Raw genomic sequence first — 25,167 nt, 5'->3', positions numbered from 1 at the left:
GACCCAACCACTTTGCCCCTGTAAAGTCCAGGTGGCCCTGCTCAAGTGAGCAGGTGCCAAGCTCATGAGGGGAGGGGCATTCAGCACAGCAGTGACAAGCACAGCAGTGACAATCCTCTCCTCCTCCTCGGGTATCGTGGATGCATGGAGAGGGAACAGGGAGGGTAACAGAGGGAAAATACTCATGGGTGAACCAACAGCACCATCAGTCTGTGGCTCAGGAGGTACCTGACAGCAGCAGGAAGGGAGAGCAGCCCTGAAAGGAGGTGACGATTGTCCTCATGGCCAGCGAAGGCTGTGGAAGAGCAAACACCATTGCCAGCTCCCCGTGCATCGCACCCCAGGGTGGCTCCTCTCAGCCGTTTGCAAACCCTGCTCTGGGCAGAGCCCAAACGCTGACGGCTCCAGGTCTCGGCTTCCGCTCGGACTTGCCAAATTTTCACATCTGAGCTGCAAAGGGAAAGCCCCCCTCACCCCCAGCCATTTCCATCACAGCACGGCTTGAGCACTGCCCAACACCCTTCACGCACCCCCAGGGGCCCAACTTCAGCCACAGATTTTATTGTTTAGTAACGAGCTCACCACACCAGCAAGCCAGGACAGGGGTGGATGGTACAGGAATACACTTCTGTCGTAGTTACACAGACTGAGATTTGTACAGGTTTTGTACAGAGGGAGGAATAAAATGAATCAAATAACAAAATAGACATTAGCAGTCAAACCTTTTTTTTTTTTGTCTTTTTTTATATCATACTAACAAAATCTGATAGCCAAAAAATGACTAAGCTACAAAATTGTAATACATACCGTACGGGTAAAAGGTTATCATCCATTTATACATCTAGTATCGGCTTTATTCTGGTGACTTACATGAGGCCTATAGGATCTTAGTGTGTTAATAATTCCCTACAAGATAGTGCCGAGCTGCTAAAGCTGCCAAACAATGAGTACTGGATTTTTTGTTAAGGATTTTACAGTGTCATTTGCATCGTTTTGTTTCAATGAAACCCTCATGCATCTCTACTGCAAGGCGGAGGAGCCGCTGGCGGCTGGGCAAGTGCTGGAAAGCCTTGGCTGGGGACTTGGGTTGTTCAGCATGGCCCCAGCGCGGTGCTGCCCTTGCTCCAGCTCTCTGGATGCTGTAGGAGGGATAAAGCTGAAATCGCCAACCCAGACTGATCCTTTTCCCTTTGGTCTTAGAGAAGAAATCACTAAACACGGAGGAGCCTCCGCTTTAAAGACTCTTTGTTGGGTAACGTCTTGGCTTTCAGCAGCGAAGCATCACTAACTGTTGGGGTAACGCAGCTGGCTGGGAGGGACGGTCTCACAACCGGGGTACCAGTCCTTCCTGGGGTGCTGAGTGCTCCTCTGGGCTCCAGCAGGGCGCTGAGTGCTCCTCTGGGCTCCAGCAGGGCGCTGAGCACATGCACGGCTGCCTCCTGCTCCCCCCCCTGCACTGGTGCTGAGGCATCAATGCTGCAGCTGCAAAACCAGCACGACACACACGAGCCAGAGAGGGTCTGGGGAGAAGGCAGCGCCTCGTACCAGCTAGGGGGGATCAAGGGAAGAGCGAGGCTGAAAGGGAGCGAAGGCACAAATAGGAACCAGTCCCTGACCAACAACAGGAGATGGGTGCATCACTGCTCCAATGCCCTTGAGAACCTCCCCCCCAAACCTAAGCCAGTAGGACCAAATATCATCAAGTAACTTTATACACCACCACATAGGTAAAAATAGCAATTAAACTTACAAATAAATAGAGGGGCTGGGGAATCTCCTCCTTGTCCTTTCCAAGTTTGTCCCTAGTTGGTCTCTACAACCTCAGAGGGGCAGCTGGAGGCGGGTGCCCTCAGGAAGCCTTTGCCAGTTTGGAGAGAGAAGACATGGCTGGTGGGCAAACTCTTCCAGGCAACTTCCTACAGGGCTGAGCTGAAACACGTAGGATGCATCTGATGGCGCTTCCTCTCGATGCTGCACAGTCCTGTCTGAGGAGCAGCTCCCACAGATCTGCATCCCACGGGTGGTGGGGACACAGGGGACCTGGCTTCACCCTTCTGCTACACAAATACCACACAGCCTCCACAGAAAGCCAGGAAGTGTCATCAGCTCCTGGCTGATCCTTAAGGAGCAGCACAACTATTTACAGCCAGAGAAGACCACACCACCGACTTTAAACCTCCTGTTACCCATCTGTGCTCTCATCTGAGTCAACCAGGAAGAGCCACAGGTCTGAGCCACTCGCAGGCGATGGTCCCAGGGAGGAATCAGGAGCCAGAGACTCCTCCAGCCTGAACCACTGCCACCCTGACAACTTTGGATCTCTTAAACAGAGCCAAATACATGGTCTCCATAATGACTCCTGGGGGATTCCACCCTGTGCAGCCAAAGGTTCATCCAGGGAGGTGGGAAATGCAGGTATCTTTCCTCTGTAGATGAAGGCAGCTGGTCACAAGTCACTAGAAGACTTATAAGTCACAAACCAGAAAGGGCTCTCCCACCTGCAGGTGGCCAGGAAGCCCTGGGCTTGGAGACAGGCAGCACTGCAGGAAGCACTCAGTGTTAGCTCCACTCACTCCAAAAGGAGCTGCAGAGGTGACTTCAGAGACCACCCAGCCAACTGGAGCGCTTTGGGGCACATCAGCCCTAAATTCCTAAAAGCAGCAGCTCCCAGTGCAGTGTTCACTGCCACGGGTTGCAACAATGAACGCTCCCTCTGGGATCTCCTAAAGCACTTAGGAGATGAATCCACCAACCAGAAAGATTTTGGAGACCACCCCTATGATCCCTTGGGAAGTCCCAGAGCTAGTCAGAGATGTAGTAATCTTCCTGGTCATTAGCAAGAGTTGATTAAACACTTCTACAAGGCAGGATGGGATCCACTTGAATAATTTCCAGCCAACTAGATCTCACACTTGGCCTCCTCCTGCCATGGGCCAGACTTAAGCTGTGTTTTCTGACCTGCTTTATGCCTCTGAAGCCACTTTCTTTTCTCATCTTCCCTTTCAACAAAGGGAGAGGTCACCAATCCTGCATTAAGTGACAAGATCCAGCACTGTACTGTAGCCCAGGCTCAGCAACATCCTTGTGGCAGAGTTGCAGCCAGGAAGCCCAAGCCTTTCCCAGGTTGCTTCTAGCTGCCCGTTATTCAAGGAAGAGCCTGGTAACCCACTAAGAAAAAGAAACAACTTTGTAGGAAATCAGGGCAGAAAGCAATGAAGCTGACATGCCTTGAAGTTCACCTCCCTGCAGCCTGGCTCAGATCTCCTCTCTCAATGGTCTCTTCTTTCTTGTCTTTTCCAGACGCCCCATCATAACACAAGAGTTTCCAAAGACTGGAGGAGCTGGGCACCAGGGCAAATCTGGTAAAATATTGCTGTGAATCTTCCCTGTGGTACCAAACAGGGAGTCTGAACCAGACTCTCTCTCAACAGCACATTATCCCCTTCCTCCACCTTAATATCCCTTGGGAGCTGTGGTGCAAAGTTAGAGACAAGAGGAAGGCCTTCAGAAGAAGGAACAAGACCCTCGCCTGGACCTGCATTGCTGTGTATGGATACAAGAGCTGTGTTGGCTCCATTCTGGGATTCCTCCTGATCCAAATGTTCATACTGGGATCATGCAGAGAACCGGTGTACCCACCAAGTACAGAGAGCCACTACTGTGTGAATTCTCACAGCAGCACCTTAGTTTCCTCATTTCCAAGGACAGCTCTGGAGAATTGCCAGGCAAGCCCCAATCAGCTGTTAAGTTCAACAGGCAAGGAAGGAACCATCTCCTCAAGGCATCTGTCCACACTGACTGCAGCCAGCGTGGAGCCCTTCAGGCCAGCAATGTTGAGATCCAGGCATCTGTGGAGTCTTTAGCTCAAAAAAGACCCAATAAAACACACGCCCATTAAGGGGACCAGGTTGGGCAGCCTGGCTGTGGCCCAGGGCACAGGAGGTTCTGCTCAGCGATCTCTCTGCAGGAAGAAAGGACAACGTGAGCGAGGTGAGCCTGCCCCAAACTTGGAGCCACCACAGCTCCTTCCCCAAACAGCAATGGGTGAGAAACGAAATAAATAGCCCTCTAAAATCAGATTATTCCCCGTGACATGCTATGATACAAGTACTAAGTGCAGCCTCCGTGCTCTAGAACTGCGATGTCTTCCACAAGGCAAGGAGGGAAACACTTCCCCACACCCTGTCTTCCTCAGCCTACACGTGCCAGCATGAACAGTCAACCAGGCAGGTTTTGCTCTCTCGTGCAGGTCTTTGAGACACTAGGCTGGGTGAAAGGGAAGGGACAGACCACGTGGGAAGCACACAGCCTCTGGGCACACGCTTTGGAGTTGACCACCACGAGCAAAACCCTTCGCAGCTCCTGTGGGGTCACCAGGACTCGCTGCCACTTCAGCCACCACTCGGGGCAAGGGTCATCCAGCTGGTGGGACAAGGGCAGCCCAAGCAATCCAAATTCCACAGTTAAAACCAATACAGGTTAGAAAACCAAACCCAAGGAGATCTTTCTGCTCCCTCCTGGAACAATGGCTGTCTTGGAAAACTGGGCTCCAGGATTGTCCTGATTACATCAGTTAGTATATTATAAATATTGTCCTGCTTTAAAGTGAAAATACTGTGTAGTCTTTTGGAGGTGCTAAAGCCAGATGGGGTATTGTTTTTCCTGACTGTGCACAGGAGCTGATACTGGTGTGAAATGATCCTCTTCACCTCTTCTCTATCAGAGATTCTCCTGAAGAAAAAGAAAGCTTGTTAGGCAAAACGAGGGCAAGTACAGTAGTTTTTATACAGAAGGGGAAACTGAAGCTTGGAGTGCAATACTACCAGGCCTGCCACGTCCTGACCCACTGCTCTGCACCTCACTAGCATCTTCCTGATGGCTTAGAATCATTGAATGCTTTGGGTTGGAAGGGACCTTTACAGGTCATCCAGTCCAACCCCCCTGGCAGAAGCAGGGACATCTCCAACCAGATCAGGTTGCTCAGAGCCCCATCCAACCTGACCTCGAAGGTTTCCAGGGATGGGGACTCCACTACCTTCCCGGGCAACCTGGGCCAGTGTTTCACCATCCTACTGGTAAAAAAATGTCATCTTTATATCCAGCCTAAATCTACTTTCCCGTAGTTTAAAACCATTAATAGAATCATAGAATGCTTTGGTTTCAAGTGATTTTAATGGTAAGGTGAGGCACCCACCATGCTGGGGAACTGGAGTTGTGCAAAGCCCCTCACTTTTGCTGCAGGAATGACATGGACGGAGACAGTTCAGCCAGCAAAGCTTGACCAAGAGCTGTCCCCAGTACGGCAGGCAAGAAATCACATCAAACAGTCGCCGTTTTAAACCACGTTCTGTTTATAACTTACCTCTTGCTTGTGGGACTTATCCTGCTGGTGAATCCCGTTAGCAGACCCAGAATTTCCAACAGTCTGCAACAGAATGGACATTTCACAGAATCACAAGGTTGGAAAAGACCTTCAGGATCATCAAGTCCAACATTTCTTACTGAAGGGGGAACACAGAGCCTTGTGGTTTGCCTCCAAAGGCCGAAGTCCACCAAGACTGCCACCTCCTTTCCTTAGCAGCCACTTTACACCCCGCTTTTGCCAAGGAGCTTCTTGCCCTCTGCATCCTGGCTCAACCCCTCCATGCTGGATCACATCCTTCCTAGCTACAAACCACCTCAAGTTCCTTCCAGACAGATCTGCTCTTCGCTTTTGACTCTTAAATCCTGATAAACAAACCCTGAGCTGAGGGCAGCGTGAGCTGGAGAACACAGCACAGTGAAAATCCCGGCAGTGAAGAGGACATTTGCCATTTCCCGTCTCCAGGGACAAGTGTGGCAGCCAGGACAGGCTGTTCTATCTTTAGAAAGCACAAGAACTTTTAAACGTTTATAATGTTTCTTCAGCAGGGATAATATGGAGCCCTTCAGCTTCAAAACGACAGCAGAACCAGCACAAACAAGAGAAGAAAGGCTCAGCCTGGAGACAGCCTGCCAGATGCCAGTTGCATCTCTTGGTAATCACATTCACAGTTGTTGAAATGCTGATGGCAGCAAACCAGACAGTATGGGGAGACAAGACTGCAAAGGCTTAAAACTTACGATTAGAGGAGTCCTAGCTACCCAGCTTCCACCCTCAGTGTGACTGTGAAGGTGAATAATCAACCGCATGGGACAAAGTTTTGGTTTAGGCAGGAAAACCAGGTAGAGATTCAAATCTCCCTGTAGTGCTCAGATGGGGTGTGCTAAGCACCTACCAGATACCAGGAATTAGGTCTGAAATTTGGTCTCAGTACACAGTCACGATAATGAACACAAAGTGGTGTAATTCACTTGGAATTAAATCAAGGCTCCCAGAGCAGTCAATGCAAATTCTTGAAGAAAATGTTTGAGTGTCAAATCTTTGTCTTCTCCCGCAAAGCTGAGAGATTAGGGTCTCCCAAGACATGGCAAAGGCAAAGATCTTCTACTAGAGGACAAACATATTGCAGCTGCAGGCATGGAAAGAGCAAAGCAGCAATTACTCAACAACAAGATGAAGACACAGCAATCTTAGCTCCTGCATCTCATCTAACAGCCAGGCCAGATGGGCCACACACATCAAGACTGCAGAGCGCGGTGGCTGAACGAGCCCACAAAGGGAAAACAGCTCGTGGTAGTCTGAGATTTCCTTCCCGAGCGTGCTACAAAGTGCAGGCTTTACAGACAAAGGGAGAGCGATGCCAAGGCTGTCCAAGAGGAGACAAGAGGTCAGAAAGCAGTGTAGAATGGGTTACAGCAGAAATGTGGCTGCTGGGGAAGCACCATCAACTCCCTAATTATCACACCAGGATCTCTTCAGGCCAGCAATGTCCTCAGGCTCAGCCTGACAGTCCCTGGTTAGCAACTCCCTTCACAAGGGGAAGGATGAACAGATACCATACTGAAACTAGGGAGCTTTGATCCAGACTTCCCTGTAACTAGGCACTTTAAAAGCCTGGCATCAATAGAAGTTTGAAGCCTAGCTTCCTGCAATAATCCCCCGTCTGCCTCTCAGTACCACGGTGTGTAGTTAAAGGCATAATGCTATCTTGTCATATCACTAAGATTCCTTAAGCATGACAGTATCAAAGTAATAGCAGTGATAGATTAACTGACCTCATAAGGTCCATTCCCACTCACTTGATGTAAGATTAGGTATTTTCTACACTCGGTGAAGAAATAATTACCACCAGTACCACCTCTGGAGACAGGAATGCAAAAGGGAAGATTTTCTTTTCTCAAGGACTTAGCATTAAAGCAAATAGAATGACTTTCCCCACCCCTCAGTTTCCAACAGATGAGGTCGTCGTGATGCATTTCCACTTGACACACAGCAATTATAGCAGAAGTTGAAGTTACTCTGGAGGTACCGACAGGATTATAGGACATCTTGGACAGCCACAAGTTTGTCATCATGACTAGAGGTGCCCTGTCTGGTGCCAAGGATATAAAAAGAGGCTGTCTGCAATGCACAGATGCTCAGCTGAACCAGCAGAGCTCTCAGGGCAGCAGTTTTATCATGCACCCTCCTCCTGGTTGCCTCCCTGCGAGTACTGCAACGCAAACAGCTATTTGGTCTATCTGAAAACTGTGCAGAACACAGTGTCAAGGGAGAAGACTTGAAACCCCCAGATCACCTACCACAACGTATCTGCATCTGCACCAGGGAAAACAAGCTCTCTGCCCATTCCCTGTGTCTACTGGCTTGTTCTGTCCTAGGGAATCTGCTTAGATGTGAACTGTAGCTCATTTCTGCAAGAGGAAGACATTTCTCAGCTAAGAATTTAAACACACACACGAGCAAGTACAAGAGGAGCACTGGTGCATCTGCGGTTTGAAAGCCATGACCTGCCTGCAAAGAGAAGAGAAAACACAGCTAGAAGAGTGAAAGAGGTCTTGAGACACAAAGCTTGGCACAAGGGACAGGTCAGCTCACAGAAGGAATCAGTCAGGGCTCAGACACCAGAGGTACAGAACTGAGAAAGCCAGATGGGGAGAGTCAAGCTCTTTGCAGCCCTTGTTTTCACAAGAAGGATGCAAGACAGACAGCAGAAGCAACTTTGCTTTGGTCAGAAGAAACAAGGGGAGACCAGAAGTCAGGAAGAGAAGATAGCAGCTGGAATGGGAACATCCATGGTCCATCAGCAAACCTAGATCAGATACTGAGATGCCTCCAGGAACTGGTTAGAGAAATGGAAAACATTTTCCCTGTCACCTCCGAAGTTTGTGCTTTTGAACTGCAAAGAAATAATCCTCTCAAGGAACAGAGATGGCAGAACCCTCAACTTTCGTATTATAAAGTGTATGTACTGCAAAGATTTGCAGCAACACATCATTGAAAACTTACTCACACTGCAACTTTCCCCGGAATACCACGTTTAGCAACCATTCTTGCAGAACTCAAAAGGATCCAGCTAGCAAGGCTTTTCCTAGTTTTAAGCCACATTTGACAGACCAAAGTCTTGCTGGGCTGTTCCCAGCAGAGGGAAGGGGACTCAGCCGAATGCTGCACCCTCAAAGCACAGGAAAGGATCATAGAATCATGGAATGGTTTGGATTGGATGGGACATTAAAGATCATCCAGTCCCAACCCCCCTGGCCACAGGCAGGGACACCTCCTACTGGATCGGATTGCTCAAAGCCCCATCCAGCCTGGCCTTGAACACCTCCAGGGATCAAACAGCCACGACTTCTCTGGGCAACCTGGGCCAGGGCCTCACCACTCTCATCATGCAGAATTTCTTCCTAATGCCTAATCTTCCCCCTTCCAATTTAAAGTAATTTCCCCTCACCCTGTCACTCCATGCCCTTGTAAAAAGTCCCTCCTCAGCTTTCTTGTAGGCCCCCTACAGGTACTGGAAGCTGCTCTAAGGCTCTTCTCCAGGCTGAACAACTCCAACTCTCTCAGATTCCTCAAGAGAAATAACTGCAGACAGCTGAGCGACCAGAGAAATGATTGCTGATGCTCTACCTGTGTTTTCTCCGAGGAGAGCCTCATCGCTTCCATGAGCTTCTCCATCTGGTGGCCCTGCTCCAGTGCATTGCGCAGCACGTCCTCCGTGGTGACCAGCCGGTGCTGCAGCCGGATCACTTCAGACTCTGACGAGGGGTCGATCAGGGAGTATCGTCTCTGATCCGTTACCGATTTTTCCTTGTCCTTTTACAATAAAAGGTAAAATAGAAGCACATCAGATTAAAAGCAACAACTACAGAAGCCAAGCAAAGCAGAAATCCATAACAACTGATATAACCATGTTTTGATTTCAACAGCAGATGGGGTCAGAGCACAGCAATCATATCGAGTGCTGCCGGCAGCAGCTCCAATTTGTTTCCAGCAGTGTTCAAATAAATTATTCACATTTCAACCACTGGAGGACACTGACGTACACAGGAATTAGAGGACATTGCTTACACCTAGATCAGAGAATCTGTAAAACAATGTGAGGTAGCTGACCGACCTTCAGCTTCTCCCACAAATTTTTGTCCTATTTAGCCATGGGAACAAAAAAACGCTGCAGAAGGACAGCTGGACACTTTTGCTGCTTAATGAGATGCTGCTAAGCCAGGCCACAGCTCACAGGCGCCGCCAAGGAAGTTTCCAGCAGATGCTCAGTAGCACAAAAACAAGCACGAAGACTCGCAGTAAGGGTGAAGGGCTAGAACCCCTCATGGGCAGCACAGAGACCTCCTCAGGCCAAGGCCAGGAGGGGTTTTGGTGCCCTCACCAGCACAATCAGTTTCTCTCGCAGCCCCTTGATGTCATCTTTGAGCTTCTGTTCCTTCAGCCGCCACTCAGCTTTGTGCACCTCCCGACTCAAGTCCCGCTCTGGCCCAGGCGAATGCCGGTTTGCCTCCAGTAACAAAGCTCTCAGCTCGTTCAGGCTCCTGGAAGAAGCAGCATGAGAAGGTGAAGACATTCCCTCATGTCACACCATCGGCACTGCAGTCATGCTCCCTCCCACCTTTCTAGATCCAAAGAGACACCAGTAAGAAAACCTGATCCAACTCCTAACACATCAGGAGCTTCAGATCTCCTGCCCTGCCCACTGTGCCAGCTTTAAAGCCCCTGGGACCTGCACAGGGCTCTGTTTCAGAGCAGGGCAGCAGCCAGCTTAGCTACCTCAGAGGTGACTTCATTCAGCATCTCCATGGGCACTGAGCTGTCGTGCAGCTCCTGGCAAGCAGTGAAATTGATAATTCGCAGCCCCTAATTTTAACCACATTTACACGAGCATCTTTAAAAGAACATAAAAGCTGCTGGGGGCTTCAGCAATTCAACCTCTGGTGAATGGTGGTGGTGGCACCTTCCATTCTTCTAGAGGTAAATCACAGCACCTTGAACAAACGCACAAAGAGCCCTCAGGTCTCCAGCTCCAACCTTCAGAACTGCAGACTGACCTTTCTTTCTTGAGTAGCTCCTGGCTAATCAGGACCAGCTGCCCTGAAGCATCATGCGTTTTCTTTGTCAAGGCTTCCAGTTCACCTTCCAGCCTCTTCTTTTCTTTTAACGCTGTATCAGCCTTCTTTTCTGCTGTTTTGCTCTTATTTTCCAAAGCTACGAGAAGCAGAGGATACAGGGAGAAAAGAAAGGTCATTTAATGCTTTACTTACATTCCTGCTTTCTGCCTTTTCCCAATTCCCCCTCCTAACAGCACAGAACTGGATATCTCTGGATCCGGCCCTGTTTAACGGGAGATCTCAGAAACAACACACCCAGTTCCACTTCTGCTTCTGTTGGCTTTTGACATTCAGTGAACCTAAACTTCTCTTCTCAGAGGATATAAATATCTTCTTTAGGGCTTTTGTTCAACTCTTGAGAATAGACTGGAACTCGTGAACAGATTTTTACTGACAATATTCACTAAGAGACAGGCAGGATCATGTTTTATACCTGCCCTTTTCAACACCTGGGCTCTTGTTAAACAACAGTACGAGGACGAGCAGGGAAACACCTAGTTCCCACTGGATTAGGGAAACTTACCACTTACTTGGGCCCTTAGAGTTTCAGTCTGGGACACCAGCGATGACACCTCTTTGTCTCTTTTACTCAGCTTGTCCTGGAGGTCTGTGGAGAACAAAAAGAAAAGACAAAGGTTAGAAGCTTGGAAAATGTTTTGTATAAATCACAACAGTGATCATGGGTTGGGATGCAACAGGGCATGGTGGGGACACCTTCCTTCGGCAGAGATGCAGCAGGAGACAGAAAATGGGTGTTTCTCACTGCATCTCATCACCATCCAGGCATAAGGAGGCAGGACACACAGCTAGGACAGGTTTGAGAAAGCAACTTCAAAGAGGAGAGTGGGAAAAGGGAATAAAACATCAATAAAAAAAACAAAAAAAGGAACTTTCAGGTACGTTTCTTTGAGCTATCTCCCACAGTAAAAAGTAGCGAGTGTTTTAAAAGATGCGTTTTCTGGAACTGATGCGTTTCCATGCTCAGAGCTGTAGATTTCAAGTATGATGCTTTTGCAGCTCAAGTCTGAGCTGGTTGTTTTAACACATCTCTTTAAGACTTACATAGAATCATAGAATGATTTGGGTTGAAAGGGAACTCAAAGCCCATCCAGTTCCCACTCCTGCCATGGGCAGGGACACTTCCCACTGGATCAGGGGCTCCAAGCCCCATCCAACCTGGCCTTGAACCCCTCCAGGGATGGGGCAGCCACCACTGCTCTGGGCAACCTGTTCCAGGGCCTCCCCACCCTCATCGTGAAGAATTTCTTCCTAATATCTACTCTAAATCTTCCCCCTTCCAATTTAAAGCCATTCCCCCTTGTCCTATCAGTCCATCCCCTTGTAAAAATTCCCTCCCCAGCTTTCCTGGAGCCCCTTTCAGGACTGGAAGCTCAGATCATCTTCACAGCCCTATTCAATGTGGAAACACCACGCGGTGGCCTGAGTGGCCACTTTAAAAGCAGCAGTGAGCTACGCTCTGCCCTCACTCAGCAGGAATTCCCTGTCAGTCACCGTACAATTTGGTGTAAGACATATAATCCTGTATCCACAAAGACAGTGACAACGCCGACTGACTGTGCCCAGCTAGCACCGAGAGTAGATGGAATGGGACAAAATACCTGTCTGAATGCACAGATAGCTGGAGGGATGCTCAAATTACACACAAAAAAAGTCTATTATATGAAGTTTAAGCCTGTGAAAGTTCTTGGTAACCTCTGTCTGGATTGGTATGCTCTCAGTAGGGCTTTCACAAGGGCTTTGCAGAGACCAGACTCCTTAGAGGTGGATAGCTGAGCCAAAGCGATGCCCTCGTAAGCCAAATGCCATTTGACCAGAGAAGAGACAGTGAGTTCTTCAGAAATCACCTTTATGGTGTACACTGATAATGTTTCCTGCTAAAAACCCATCCCTAAGAAAGAATGAAGGCTTATGAGGCTCCAGGGAATAAGCCAGGGAAGATGTGATCTGGAAGCACCTTACATGTCTTGGAAGAGCCCTAAATCCTTCCCAGACACCCGAAAGTGGATGCCATGCAGTGTGGTAGGACATCATTCCCAACAAAACCCATCTTGGCCAGCCAGCTCCACTCTTTCCAGATCTGCTGTTGCTCACTTACCCTCTTTGTGAGGGGGTCTGAGCACAATTTACTTTCAAAGCTAATTTTCTGAGCACATAAATTCTGCACTTTGTTAAAAGGATGAATTTGATTTATAGTAAGCTTAAAAAAGAACAAACCCCATTATTTTAAGCCAGTAGCATCAATATCTACCATTATCAGTCCTCTCCCATGAACAAACTGCATTTAATGTCTGGATTTTACCTGCTGTAAGAATCATTGATGGGACGTGTGCCCATTTTGCCAGATCTGTCTCCAACCTGCACCATCTGCCTCGTGAGTGTGTAACACGAGTGAAAACATCCACCCCTGCATATGTTCAGCCAGATTAGAGCTGGAGGGAAAAGCCAGATAACAAAAGCCATCCAGCCAAATCTGAGAGATAAAAAGGTTTCCTAAGCCACTTTCACACAGCCCTTGCTGCAAGAGCAAAAAGTTAGAGGAAAGGAAAGCACATAAGCCACAGGTTCCACAAGAAAAAAACAATACCACTTCCTACCTTCCATAGTCTGCTTCATCTTTATCTTCTCTTCTGAAATATCATTAGTTTCAATCATCTGAAATAAATGTAAAATATGAGACATAAACCCAAATATGTACCCAAATATTCCAAGCAAATTCACAACCACAAAGCCCTGTTCAAAGCAGAAGAATCCAGTAGCCACGGTTCCATGGTTTACATCCTTCCAAAGGGGGAAACAAGGAGTGTTGAGGAGTCACCCCTTACAGCTGGGCACTAAGGGTTAACCAGTAAGAGCACCCATGGGTGGCAATCATCCAGGTTCACCCAGGAGATGACAACAGGTTTTCTCCCAATCTGGTTCCAGTGTACACACACACAGAGCAATGGAAGAGCTGCTCTCCTGGTGATCAAGTCTCCTGTGGTTAACCACGACAAACATCCGGGTGCAAATGCTCTTTAGCATTCAACTTGAGACCTATCAGACAAGCCCCTCATCTTCTGAAGAATGTGACTGTGCCCAAAGTTATAAAACCAGTAATAACATGTTGACAAAATTCATAATTATAAGAGAATGAATACATAATAAAAAGCAATGCTCATCCATAGAGAGGAATCTGCCTTTTCCCCATCCTGCAATGCAAAGCCAGGGGCTGTAGAGCTGATGGCCGACCTTTCCATTGCAAGAGTCCCAATTCAGCCCTGGGATCTCAGCACACACCCCAGACCAAGCAGCTGTGGCCACCACCACCAAAAGCCCCAAGGCCAGTCCCCAGGAGCTCAAGTTGGGCTGCAGGGTACGTCTTGAAGAGAAGCAGGAGCGCACCCGAAGAGGGAATAGGCTGCCTGATGCACTCCTGGTGCTACAAAACTACTGAACTGCTCTTTGGAAGCGCAGTTGTGGTTCTCACTTGCAGGTCTAGGAAAAATGGTCACAAAGCAGCTCGTTCAAAACATTTGGATGGTTCGTGCTGCAGTCACACTAAATCAGCAGAGGCATTTACAAACAGAAGTTGTCCTGTGACACTCAAAAAGCTTTCAGCCACGCATTTCTTCCCATATTTTCTTGATTTTGATCGACACTAGAGTTAAAATAATTATTTCAAGACTCCTTGGTTCTAATCCAATACCAATATCCCCCAGAGCCCTCTCATTTAGTTAAAGGGCTCTGGAAAAAAGCTCCAGCTTCTCCTTTTACATCCATTCCTGTTGGGATATTGTCTACAATATATGACACGTTGTAATAACAACCCACTTTTCCCAGGGCCCTGACTGTACTAATTGTTCACAACCGTCTTTACTGGATGAAACGTGTTGAGCAACCCTTGAAACACCAGCAATGCTGTAAACTCCTCCTCAGGCTTTTGCTTCTCCTCTCCTGTTGATGGTGCCTTTTTGCAAGCATGAAGCTCTTGCCTTGGCCAACAGTAATTCACGGGCTTTACTTTGCTGCCTAGAGGTACAAACTCATTGCAGTGGGGCTGTTCACATTGGCAAATCAAAGCATCATGGAATGGTTTGGGTTGGAAGGGACCTTAAAGCCCAGCCAGTCCCACCCCTGCCATGGGCAGGGACACCTCCCACTGGATCAGGGGCTCCAAGCCCCATCCAGCCTGGCCTTGAACCCCTCCAGGGATGGGGCAGCCACAACTGCTCTGGGCAACCTGGGCCAGGGCCTCCCCGCCCTCACAGCAAAACATTTCTCCCTAAGATCTCATTTATTTCCTAAGATCTAATCTACTCTGTAATTACCCTTTTCTTTCCTACCCTTCCCTGGGAGGCTCAGGACTTGCTTTCAATTGGCATTTTATTTGCCCAGCCTCACGTCATCCTGACCCTTGGCAGTAGCTCCTCCACTATAATCCTCAAAGTCAACACTTCCCCGTGTCTCCAACACGTGCTGCAAGGCTTCCCATTGCCTCCACTGCATTGCTGGCAGGCGCCTCCCACCCAATCTCATCAACTCAGCCCCCTGAGGCTCTCAAACCATGTTGCATGTGCTGAGCAAGCTACGTGCATGGGCCATGTCTTTTCTTCCACCTCACCCCTACCCCTGCGGGGCCTCACTCAACAATACACTACGGCTGCTGCAGCTCCTTGGAGGACAACAGCTCTACTGCGCGGTTTCTCCACTCTGTCAATGGAATGTAAAAACATCCAGATACTTCAAGACCTCAGAAAACTGCACAAGGCAGCAGCTGAGGGCTACTCCTAGGAGGGGTTACCAAGAGTGATAACAAACAAGCAGAATGACCCAGAAGCCATACGTTTGCGTGCTGAGAAGGATGCAGGGCCTCCATGGACTGCAGCTTGTTCTCTAAGACAAGCACTTTTTCCTGCAATTTGTGGATCTCCTGTTTGCTCTGAGCTTCTGTTTTCTGCAATGTTTCATAGTCCAACATCTTCTTCTCAGCCAAAGATATCTGCTCTTTCAAGAAAGCTATTGCTTCTGTCTGATCTTTATATTCAGCATGAAGTTTCTCCAGTTCGTGCACCCTCAGCTCAGCATCTCGACACTTGTCCTTCACATCTTGGAGCTCAAGAAGATGCTGATTGCTTTTGGTTTCCAGTTGCATTTTCCAGTTGCTGTTGCATTTTTCCACTTCATCCACAGCCTCCTGCAACTTCAGTTTGAGGCTCTCTTTCTCCTTTATATGAACAGCTGTCTCAATGTCATGCTTTGCTTTCAGGTTCTCCAACTCAAGCTGGTGCTCCATCTTTATACTCTCCACCACTGCCTTCAGTTCCACTATCTCCTTGTGTTGGGTGTCAGGGCCTGTGTTCAACGTGGCTTTGAGGTCCTCCAGAGATTTCTGGTGGTCAGATGCTAACGTGTCCAACTTGGACTTCCAGTTGTCCATGAGACCCATGTTCTCATTGGTGGCTTGCTGAACTTTATGCTTTAAGTCAACTATTTCCTGCGAATACTTCTCATTGACAGCTTTCAGCTTCTCCATCTCCTGCTGGTACTTCTTTAACGTCTTCTCGTACTTCTCCTTTAGCTGGCTGCTCTCCTTCTGGTGCTCCTTGTTGGCAGACAGCAGTTGATCTCGTAGACGAAGAGCCTCTGACTGCAAGCCAAGGTTATGCTCAGGGGTCTCCGCTTGGTGCGAGCTCCTGAGGCACTGACGAAGCTCGTCCACCTCACTGCGCGTGAGGCTCAGCTCCTCCTCCAGCTGCAGGATTCTGGACTTCTCAGCTACCGTGGTTAACTGCAATATGACAGAGAAGACAAAGTCAGTCCCTACCTCTCAGCCTCCCTTTTTTCAAGTGCGCTCCAGTGGAAGCAAATCCAAAGTACATGAGTCAAACTTCAAATAAACAGGAAAGGAACACCCAGCACCTTCTGATCTGGGTACAGTTTTGCACCAGGGTAACCATCACCAGTTCTAACAGTGATGTCTTTGGGTCAATCACAATTTGCTTTTTCTAATACGACCCCCTCGTTTTCCACAGAGAAACACACATCTTTGGAACAACCCTTGCCATTCGCTAGAGAGCAACAGTGGTTTATAAAAATAATGTCCTGGAAGGGAATTCGATTTCCCCACCAGGCATCTTGCCAGATGATGCACAGAGGAAAAGTGACTGCACATGCAGGAACATCACAAGCACTGAAACCAGCATGAAGCAGATCATGTTTCCTTTATTGCTCAGCAATCCTCAGCCCACAGACTTCTCTTCTGCATCGTCATTTTTATGCCCTGGTGTAAAAAGGAAAAAGGATTTTTACAGGAATACAGATTAGAGTTTATTAGCAAAGTAAAAACCCATAGAAGGCTAGAGGATGCAAGACAATAAATCTGGCCATGGTTAACATCGAGCATAAGGGCTATGGATCAATGTCTTATGACCTGAATTTAACCTAAGGGGCCTGAACTACCCGCCAGGCACAGGTTTTGGAGAACCTCCCGTTTGTGTTTTCTACAGCTCTAACAAACCCACTGGTGAGAAGCAAGCTCACTACAGGCAAGTTCACTGATTTCCCACACCACAGCGGCATGGAAAAACCCTTCCCACATCAGCTGCTTTTAGGATCAGATTTATTGTTCATCTGGGCAGCCTGTCCTGTTGCAGACGTGGCCAAGGATCCACCTTGCACTCACCAGGACCTTCCATTTCAGGCGGCAGCTCCCACAGCTGGGCAGAGGGACAAAGGGAAAGCTTTATTTTGTTTTGCTAAGCAATGTTATTTCCCATTACAGCCTGGGGAGCCTGGAGGCAGAATGAATTGTGCAAGGTGCAGATATTAATCGGGCATGTTAATCAAACGATGAATTGTGAAGAGCTCGTGTGTCAAATGGTGGCATGGGGCAGAGAAGCAAACTCAATCTGAGAAACGAAGCCCCACGCAAGAAGCAAAGCTAGAAATTATATCATACTACCATTTCCAGGAGAGAGAGCAAATGAAAACCAAACAAAAGAAATCAGGGAAGTCTAAATTCAAGCCAAAAAACAATCAACCCCCAAAACCCAACAAAAGAAACTCAAAGCAAGGCATCATGAGCATCAACGCAGGGGGCAAGCACGCTGGTCTGCAGGCAGGGCAGTGGGGGTCCATTACCCTGGTGTCCTCTAATTCTCTGAGGAGTTTTTCAGCCTGTGCCTTCTCAAACAGCAGGCTCTGCTCGAGCTCCCGTATGCGGGCATGCTCCAACTGCGTCTGAGTCTGGTCACACAGAGGGAAAAAAGAAGAGTGGAGATGGGACAAGGGGGAAGGGAGAGAGAGGAGGAGAGAGAGAGAAAGAGAGGGAAAGAGAGGGAAAGAGAAGGCTGCAACATCATCTTCAGTGTACAAGACAAGGAAAGGCAGTTCACAACAGGAGGAGAATAAAGATCCAAACAAGCAGGAGAAATCCAACCAAACAGAAAACAGTCACTATGGGGTTTTACATGGTACTCATAGTGGCAATTCACAAAAACACAGAATTTGTGATGGGAAAACTTCCCTCTGCAGTAGAAAGCTGCTTCATTGTTTTCCTGCATCAAGACTAACCCAAAGGCATTTCCTAAACCACAAAGCTCCCACTGCTGCAGACCACCCGTACCAGACCCTTGCACCACATCAGAGAATGCAAAACCTTGCCATGATTCTACACATCTACCCTCAAGAAGAATCACAAGGTAGCCTGAAAAAAAAAAGAGTTGGAAGTTCCCATCCTCTTTTGCTCAGGAGACAGCTTGAACTAGGTAGGGGGGAGAAAAGCAGGTCAGATTGTACGCTACATGTTGCTAAACCCAAAAATACTCTGCACTGAAAGCAAATGAAAGAACTACAGAATAAAATCATAGAATGGTTTGGGTTGAAAGGGACCTTAGAGCCCATCCAGTTCCACCCCTGCCATGGGCAGGGACACCTCCCACTGGATCAGGGGCTCCAAGCCCCATCCAACCTGGCCTTGAACCCCTCCAGGGATGGGGCAGCCACCACTGCTCTGGGCAACCTGGGCCAGGGCCTCCCCACCCTCACAGAAAAACATTTCTCCCTCAGATCTAATCCCAATCTCCCCTCTTGCAGCTCAAAACCATCCCCCCTCATCCTCTCCCTGCCCTCCCTGATCCAGAGCCCCTCCCCAGCTTTCCTGGAGCCCCTTTCAGCCCTGGAAGCTGCTCTAAGGTCTCCCTGCAGCCTTCTCTTCTCCAGGCTGAACAACCCCAACTCTCTCAGCCTGGCCTCGTACAGGAGGTTCTCCAGCCCTCGCATCATCTCTGTGGCCTCCTCTGGACTCTCTCCAACAGATCCACATCCTCCCCGTGCTGAGGGCTCCAGAACTGAACACAAGGATCCAGATGGGACCCCATGAGAACAGAGTACAGGGGCAGAATTCCAAAGAAACTTAGATACCAAGCCGTTGTTATATAAAGTCAACGATTTTTGGTTTGAATAGGACCACTATGAATTCCAGAGCAATTTTTTGCACTCTAAGACTCTAACAGCCTTGTATACAAAGCAGAGCTATATTTTTTTTGCTAGCTTCTGCTTTCTTTGTTTTTGAAGCAGATGAAGAAACTAAGCAGAAGCAGTTTATGTAGCCTGCCACATCCAGGCACAGTAACCCAGGGCATCACTTTGGCGTCCTTCACCTTTAAAGCCGAAGTGCCACGTAGCTGTGCTTGGTGGCAAACCTCAGGATTCTTCTGCTACTGCAATAGCATGTAAAATTTCCCATAAATAAAAGAGCAGAGGAGACATGAGTTAATGCATGCAGTCTCTGTCCTTCACAATTTTTAGCTTACAAACCCAGCATCTTCCTTTAAACTATCAAAACCCAAACAAACCTGATCAGAACCATTTCTATTTAACCCTCATTTTCTGTCCTTCATTTTCCATATGGTTATTTGCTTCCCTCTCTCTATTGTTTTTAGGGATTTTTTGCCCTTTCCAACAATAAAACAAGTTCTAGTTAGTTGTGTACAAAACTGACACTTGTAAAAATCTATATTTATGGCTTGAAAGGTATCATTACACATGTATTCATAGATGGTTGAGATCTCAACTGCCAGATATATTCTGACTACTATTCAATGTGTTCTGTTCGATCCCAGAAAAGGGGGAACAATTTGTGGTCTCAAAACCCCAAACATTACCAAACCCCCCAAAGAATGCCACCAAAGTGCAAAAGCTGGATGAATGCATCTTAATATGAAGAATAAAAATATTTAGTTTTGTCCTGAGTGACTTCTCCCACTCTGCAAATCTCAAAGATCCACATCGAGCTCCAGGCTCGATTTTATTTAAAGGGATAATTATTCCATTGATACTAATGATTTTTCTTCATTTTCCACAAGCTCAAAATCCCCAAGGAAAACTTCAGCAACACAAACTTTTGAAATCACCTTTGCTGGTGGCAGCAGGTCAGATCTTGGCTACCTGACGGTGCTGACCTGCTACAAACCTAATCTCTGTATCTCCCAAAGAAGCCCTCTCAAGCCTCTGAGGTTGACAATCAAGTTCCCAGCCAAGCTTGCTCAGTATCTACCAATCCTGCTATTCTCCATGTCTGGAAAAACAAATGAAAATAGAGAAAACAAATAATCAGGGAAGAAAGATCAATAGTTTACAGCCTTTAAATAAAAGTTTCACTTAAAATTTGCATCAGCTCCTGTGGTTTTTCTTATTCTATGCAAAACATTTTGCCATCAAGAGCCTCAAATCTAAGGTTTTCCTGCTCTTTGAGGAAGTTCAGCTCTGAATTTTCGAGTTACATTTTGCTATTAGCCTTAAATAACTACTCATCAATTACAAACTGACTCCGCACTGGTGTTCAAGGCATGAGGTGGGTTCCAGGAGACTAGCATGAGAGAGTTCCTTGAAGCGGTCAACATTTCCTATAACAACCTTCCACCACAAAAAGCCATTCCTAAAAGGTTCTGTTTTCCTGCAATTGCTTCTAAGGCGCCACAGCATCACTATTGCCAATCACAATCAAAAATGGGTTAATTTGCAACTACATTTTAAGGCTAAACCCGCAGCTCCTCTTTCTTTATCCCAAGTGCAAAACCCAGACCTGTAACTCCAGGCTTCAGACACATTGATTTCTTTGGTCAAAGAGCTTCTAGGGATGTTCCCTGCCACGCTTGACACCCAAGAGCCTCAGTTTTGTTCAACAACTACATATCACGAGCAAGGGATTTGCTTTTGGTATCTGGGTGGTTAGTTGAACCCTAGCTAGGGGGGCGAAGGGCTGTGCTAGCAGCCACTGGTAGACTTTGTTGTGATTTTAGCTGAAGAATATTAGGAACAATCATTTTATAGGAAATACTGCTACATGAAAGAGCACTTATCCCCCTGATTCCCTATGGAAGAGTTTTTGTTCTTTAAGTGAATTCCTTCCTTCTGGAAATCCCGTCTCCCCAACAAAGCAAAAAAGGTGAGAATTAACTCCAGTGGCTCAATCATGCAGTCCGAGCACCCAAATTAGACCGGACAGAAGGTAAGAACTGACCATAAAGCCCTCTGACAGCATCTGTGCTGTCACTGCTGTTGGACCCACACGGGAACAAAGCCAGTTATCTGGATTGCAGGAAACCAGGCTGCTCCATGACTCTTCCTTGTTCTTCAGTACAGACAAGTGGGGAATCATAGAATCACTAGGTTGGAAAGGACCCACTGAATCATCAAGTCCAACTATTCCTATCAATCACTAAACCATGTCCCTCAGCACCTCATCCACCCATCTTTTAAACCCTTCCAGGGAAGGTGACTCCACCACCTCCCTGGGCAGCCTGCTGCAGTGCCCAACGATCCTTTCCATGAAATATTTTTTTCTAATGTCAGGCCTGAACCTGCCCTGGCGGAGCTTGAGACCATTCCCTCTTGTCCTGTCAAAGCAGGGAAGTGGGGACAGGACCCTGGCAGCCTGCAGGAAGCTTGACCACATCCTCATTTGCAAAGCCACCCCTTCCCAGCCCCAAATGAAAATCAGATCTATCCTTAGTTTGGGACCTGCAGTTCTAGGAGCACTTACGTCACAGTAGGTTTAGCAAGTGGTTTTTTCAGTTATATCTAAACGTACCTGCTAGCTAATGCTGGTCCCACTGCCATTACTCTGCAGCCAGGCTTAAACATTTAGAGCTTACACAGGGATAATTCACTGCTCTCAAAGACAGTGACAGATCAATCACCCTTCTCTAAAGCACTAGGGGAACCTGTCACTTAAGCTCAGGATTCAACAGAAACCTGACTGTACTCCCCAAACTAGGCAGAAACTGCACTTGCTGTCCTTTAGCAAAAAAAGTCTGCTCTCAGTGCACTGGTGGTTTATACTCTTTCAAACATTACTCTGCTTCAGCTCCTGGATAAAGAGGAGAGGTTTATGCCAAGAGGGTGAAAACACCGTATTCCATTGCCTACTTTCCCCATTTTCCTGGACTTTTATTGATGTGAACGACAGAGAAGCAGAGGAGCAGATCCCTTGACACTTCTTGCTGTTACTAACCTGGCACTCTAGCTAATGAGAAAGGAAAGCCCCTTGACCTACACATGTAGAGCAGAGCCTCGCTTTCACAGAAACATTTTCTTTTCCCTTTTTGCCCATCACAGAAAAGCCTCCCACACAAGGTTGAGCTCACAACACCACTTCCAGTTCACACAGTGTTCACTGCATTGCACTGAGCAACAGCCCTTCCAAAGGATGAGCATCCTAGTGTCAAACCCCACATTGTGGAGAGAGGACTCCACACAAAGACTCTGCAGGCCAAACAATACGTGGCATTTCAGCTGGAATCGAACAGCATTGACTGGGAGATTGTGCATGCCCACTAGCTGCTGTGAGAGGACACCACAGGGACTGGGACTGAGCAGATGATTCATTTTGACAGTGGAGAAACATATGTTGAAATGCACTCGTACAGTCAGATTTTAACACGGCTTGACAACTCATGGCAACATTCAAAGCCGGGCTGGCTGCGTGTGATTAATCCTGGGCAGCTCCTAGCGTTATTAGTCACTGGGCAACACAATCTCCACAGCTTGTACCATGGTGTTTGCAGCAGGTGCAAACCCACCGATAAAGGATTGTTTAGAGTTGAGCAAAAGGAAGCAGAAACTACTCAAGCGAGGCCCCACATGCAATATCAGGTTTTGAGCCCGCATTTTGGCAAGGGTATCAGGAATTACCTCCAGGTCCCCCTTCGTGATGGATTCCTCCTCCACAAGGAACTGCAAGTCTTCCACTTTCCTGGAGAGAGGAAAAGAGACAGAGAGCAATCAGCAACTCCCAGTTCAGCACCTTATTTCTAAACAGCCACTGAACACGAGCCTCCCCTGCACAACCAAAACCCAAGAGGAGAGGGACACAGACAAACTTTGTACACAAACAGCTCAGCAGAAGCTGAACGGCAAGACACATGGAACAAGCAAGATGGTTAATAAGCCAGGCTTCCACATAGCAAACATTTGCTTTAACGCAAGGTCCATGCTCACAGGGATGCTGTTTCTGCTACACCACCTCTCAGCAAGCACAACTGCTGCTTGCTCCCACCAGGATCCTGAACACATGAACGCCACAACCAGGCCCTCCCTGAGTTTCTTAGCCCGTTCTCCTGCAGCTGCGAACTGGGCAACACCTCTACCAAATGCACAAGGTCCATCCAAGATACTCCCTGGGGAGCAGAGCCTCTGCCTTCTTGGCAGAGGGTGGGCAATGCTTCTTTTCCACAACGTGGAAATGGGGAGCTACCCTGGCAGAAAACCTTCACCAAGGACTTTATAGGCCAGTCAAGCATAAATGCCCATAAAACCCACATGCACAAATGCACAGATACCAAGGACTCTTCTGCAAAGTCGGAAGAGAAAATTCTGTGATGAAAAAAAATAACTCAATCTCCTACCAAACTCGGTCTTCTTTGTTCTTTTCAATGGTTTTAAAAAAGGCAATAATGAGAATGTTGCAGTGGTAGCCAGATGTACGGACTCTGATTCCGTTACAAATAAAAAAAGCTGTGAGTGTACACGTCTAACTTCATAAACAAATTTCCTTGTCTAAATCTCCTCTAATTAAAGAGGGCATCTGTTGATATTTAGGAAAGAACTCAGCTGTCTTGAGTTAAAGGGTCTCCCGGAGCTGGGAAAGTGAGCTGCCTACCAGGAGGCTGGAAAGACTTATGCACGAAAGAACAATTTGTCCTCAGGAGGGGCATCAGTCAATTGAAACCAATGCTGTTTTCAGTTACTTCATACACAAAAATCCTCTTTCTATTCCCACTGAAAAGTTTAATTACGTATACGGAACAACTGGACTCCAAGAATGGCAAGCAGATCTCCTCTCCTATCCAGAGGGGAAATGTATGCCTCATCATATATACATGGATGGGGCCTCTGGGATGGGGGGAGATGATGAATCACACTATGGTAAGGCTGTACTCTAGTCTGACTTCCCTTCCTCTGAAGGAATGGTCTTCAGATCAGCATATCACAAAGAGAGGGGAAAGAATAGGCCTTTAGAAACAGATTGTACAGAAAGGTCAGGGGTCTGGAATGGCCCAACCAGAACAGTTCTGTTTATTATCCAGTACAGTTCTGTTTTATACTGTATCTTTAGGCAAGGAGATCTGAAGGCAATGTCCAACCCTAGACAAAAGTCACATCAAATGTGCAACTGTTCTAACCCCCCTGTTACTTGAAGCAGCGCAGCCTTTCCCAACGTGCAGGGAGACTACAGTGGCCAGGAGAAGGGAACATGTATTTGAAGTACTGGAAGAAGACATCCAAAGATGACTTTCGTTGTCATTTTCTTCTCCTCAGATCCAATAAATGACGTTCTTGGGCAAAAGACTCATCTCCCCCATGACTTCATCTCCTCCACATCTATCCACTTCCGCCTTACCTCTTTTCCTCTTCCAGTTGGTTCAACAGCTCAATCTTCTCCTTCTGCATCCCATCCACCAGGGCTCGTGCTCGCTGGAGGTTTCCCTCTGCCTCTGTCACGTACTGCAGCAAAAAGAGCCCAAGCGCAAAAGTGAACAATATTTGAAGTACAGAGTTGTTTAGAAAAAGATCATAGAATCATAGAACCACCAGGTTGGAAGAGACCCACCAGATCATCGAGTCCAACCATTCCCATCAATCACTACACCATGTCCCTCAGCACCTTGTCCACTCATCCCTTAAACCCCTCCAGGGAAGGTGACTCAACCCCCTCCCTGGGCAGCCTCTGCCAGTGCCCAATGACCCTTTCTGTGAAACAGAACAAAGGAACAGAAGGTTTTGCTGATCTGTTTCAGAGGATGCTATGGTAAGAAGGTAGATTTTTCCAAAACAGCCAGTACGTAGGTATCAAAAAGAAAAAAAAAACCTGCTTGGTCTCCTCCAGCTGTAAATTTAATCCACACTTCAGCGTCTTTCTGACTTCAACCCTTTGGAGAATTCAGCTCTGATTAATATTTTAGGATTTGAAGCATGAACAGCTTTGAAAATCTGGTCTGAAGTTACCAGATGCAGTTCAGTCCTGGCCATGAAGCAAGAGAGACGTTTCAGACTTGTGTCAATTCATTTGTTCCCAGTAATTACTAGGAAATATTGTAACACAATGAAGATGTCAGTTTGCAGTTAATTTGCCAACTTCTCCTGCATTTCTGAAGGTGTGGCCCACTACACAGACACACAGGCCCA

At 47.5% G+C, this 25,167-nt stretch overlaps 1 protein-coding gene across 4 annotated transcripts in view; it reads right to left on the bottom strand.

Annotated features, from left to right (window-relative positions):
• Window positions 1-534: 534 nt before the first annotated feature.
• The window catches only part of CLIP2 (CAP-Gly domain containing linker protein 2), an 84,241-nt gene continuing 59,608 nt past the window's right edge, over window positions 535-25,167 (bottom strand). For 3 of the 4 annotated variants that reach the window (XM_069873934.1, XM_069873935.1, XM_069873936.1), the window contains exons 7-17: window positions 24,383-24,486; window positions 22,675-22,735; window positions 17,620-17,724; window positions 15,323-16,267; window positions 13,095-13,152; window positions 11,003-11,086; window positions 10,420-10,576; window positions 9,747-9,906; window positions 8,993-9,178; window positions 5,363-5,425; window positions 535-4,731 (exon numbers count right to left, since the gene is read on the bottom strand). In XM_069873934.1, the coding sequence (XP_069730035.1) occupies window positions 4,720-4,731; window positions 5,363-5,425; window positions 8,993-9,178; window positions 9,747-9,906; window positions 10,420-10,576; window positions 11,003-11,086; window positions 13,095-13,152; window positions 15,323-16,267; window positions 17,620-17,724; window positions 22,675-22,735; window positions 24,383-24,486 (1,935 nt within the window). In that variant the 3' untranslated portion in view covers window positions 535-4,719. The remainder of the gene's footprint in view (window positions 4,732-5,362; window positions 5,426-8,992; window positions 9,179-9,746; window positions 9,907-10,419; window positions 10,577-11,002; window positions 11,087-13,094; window positions 13,153-15,322; window positions 16,268-17,619; window positions 17,725-22,674; window positions 22,736-24,382; window positions 24,487-25,167) is intronic. The other variant, XM_069873937.1, reaches the window with a different exon arrangement.

The sequence above is a fragment of the Phaenicophaeus curvirostris genome, chromosome 21 (genome assembly GCF_032191515.1).
Source record: "Phaenicophaeus curvirostris isolate KB17595 chromosome 21, BPBGC_Pcur_1.0, whole genome shotgun sequence".
Taxonomy (NCBI): Eukaryota; Metazoa; Chordata; class Aves; order Cuculiformes; family Cuculidae; genus Phaenicophaeus; species Phaenicophaeus curvirostris.
This window is presented reverse-complemented; position numbering and strand designations above follow the sequence as displayed.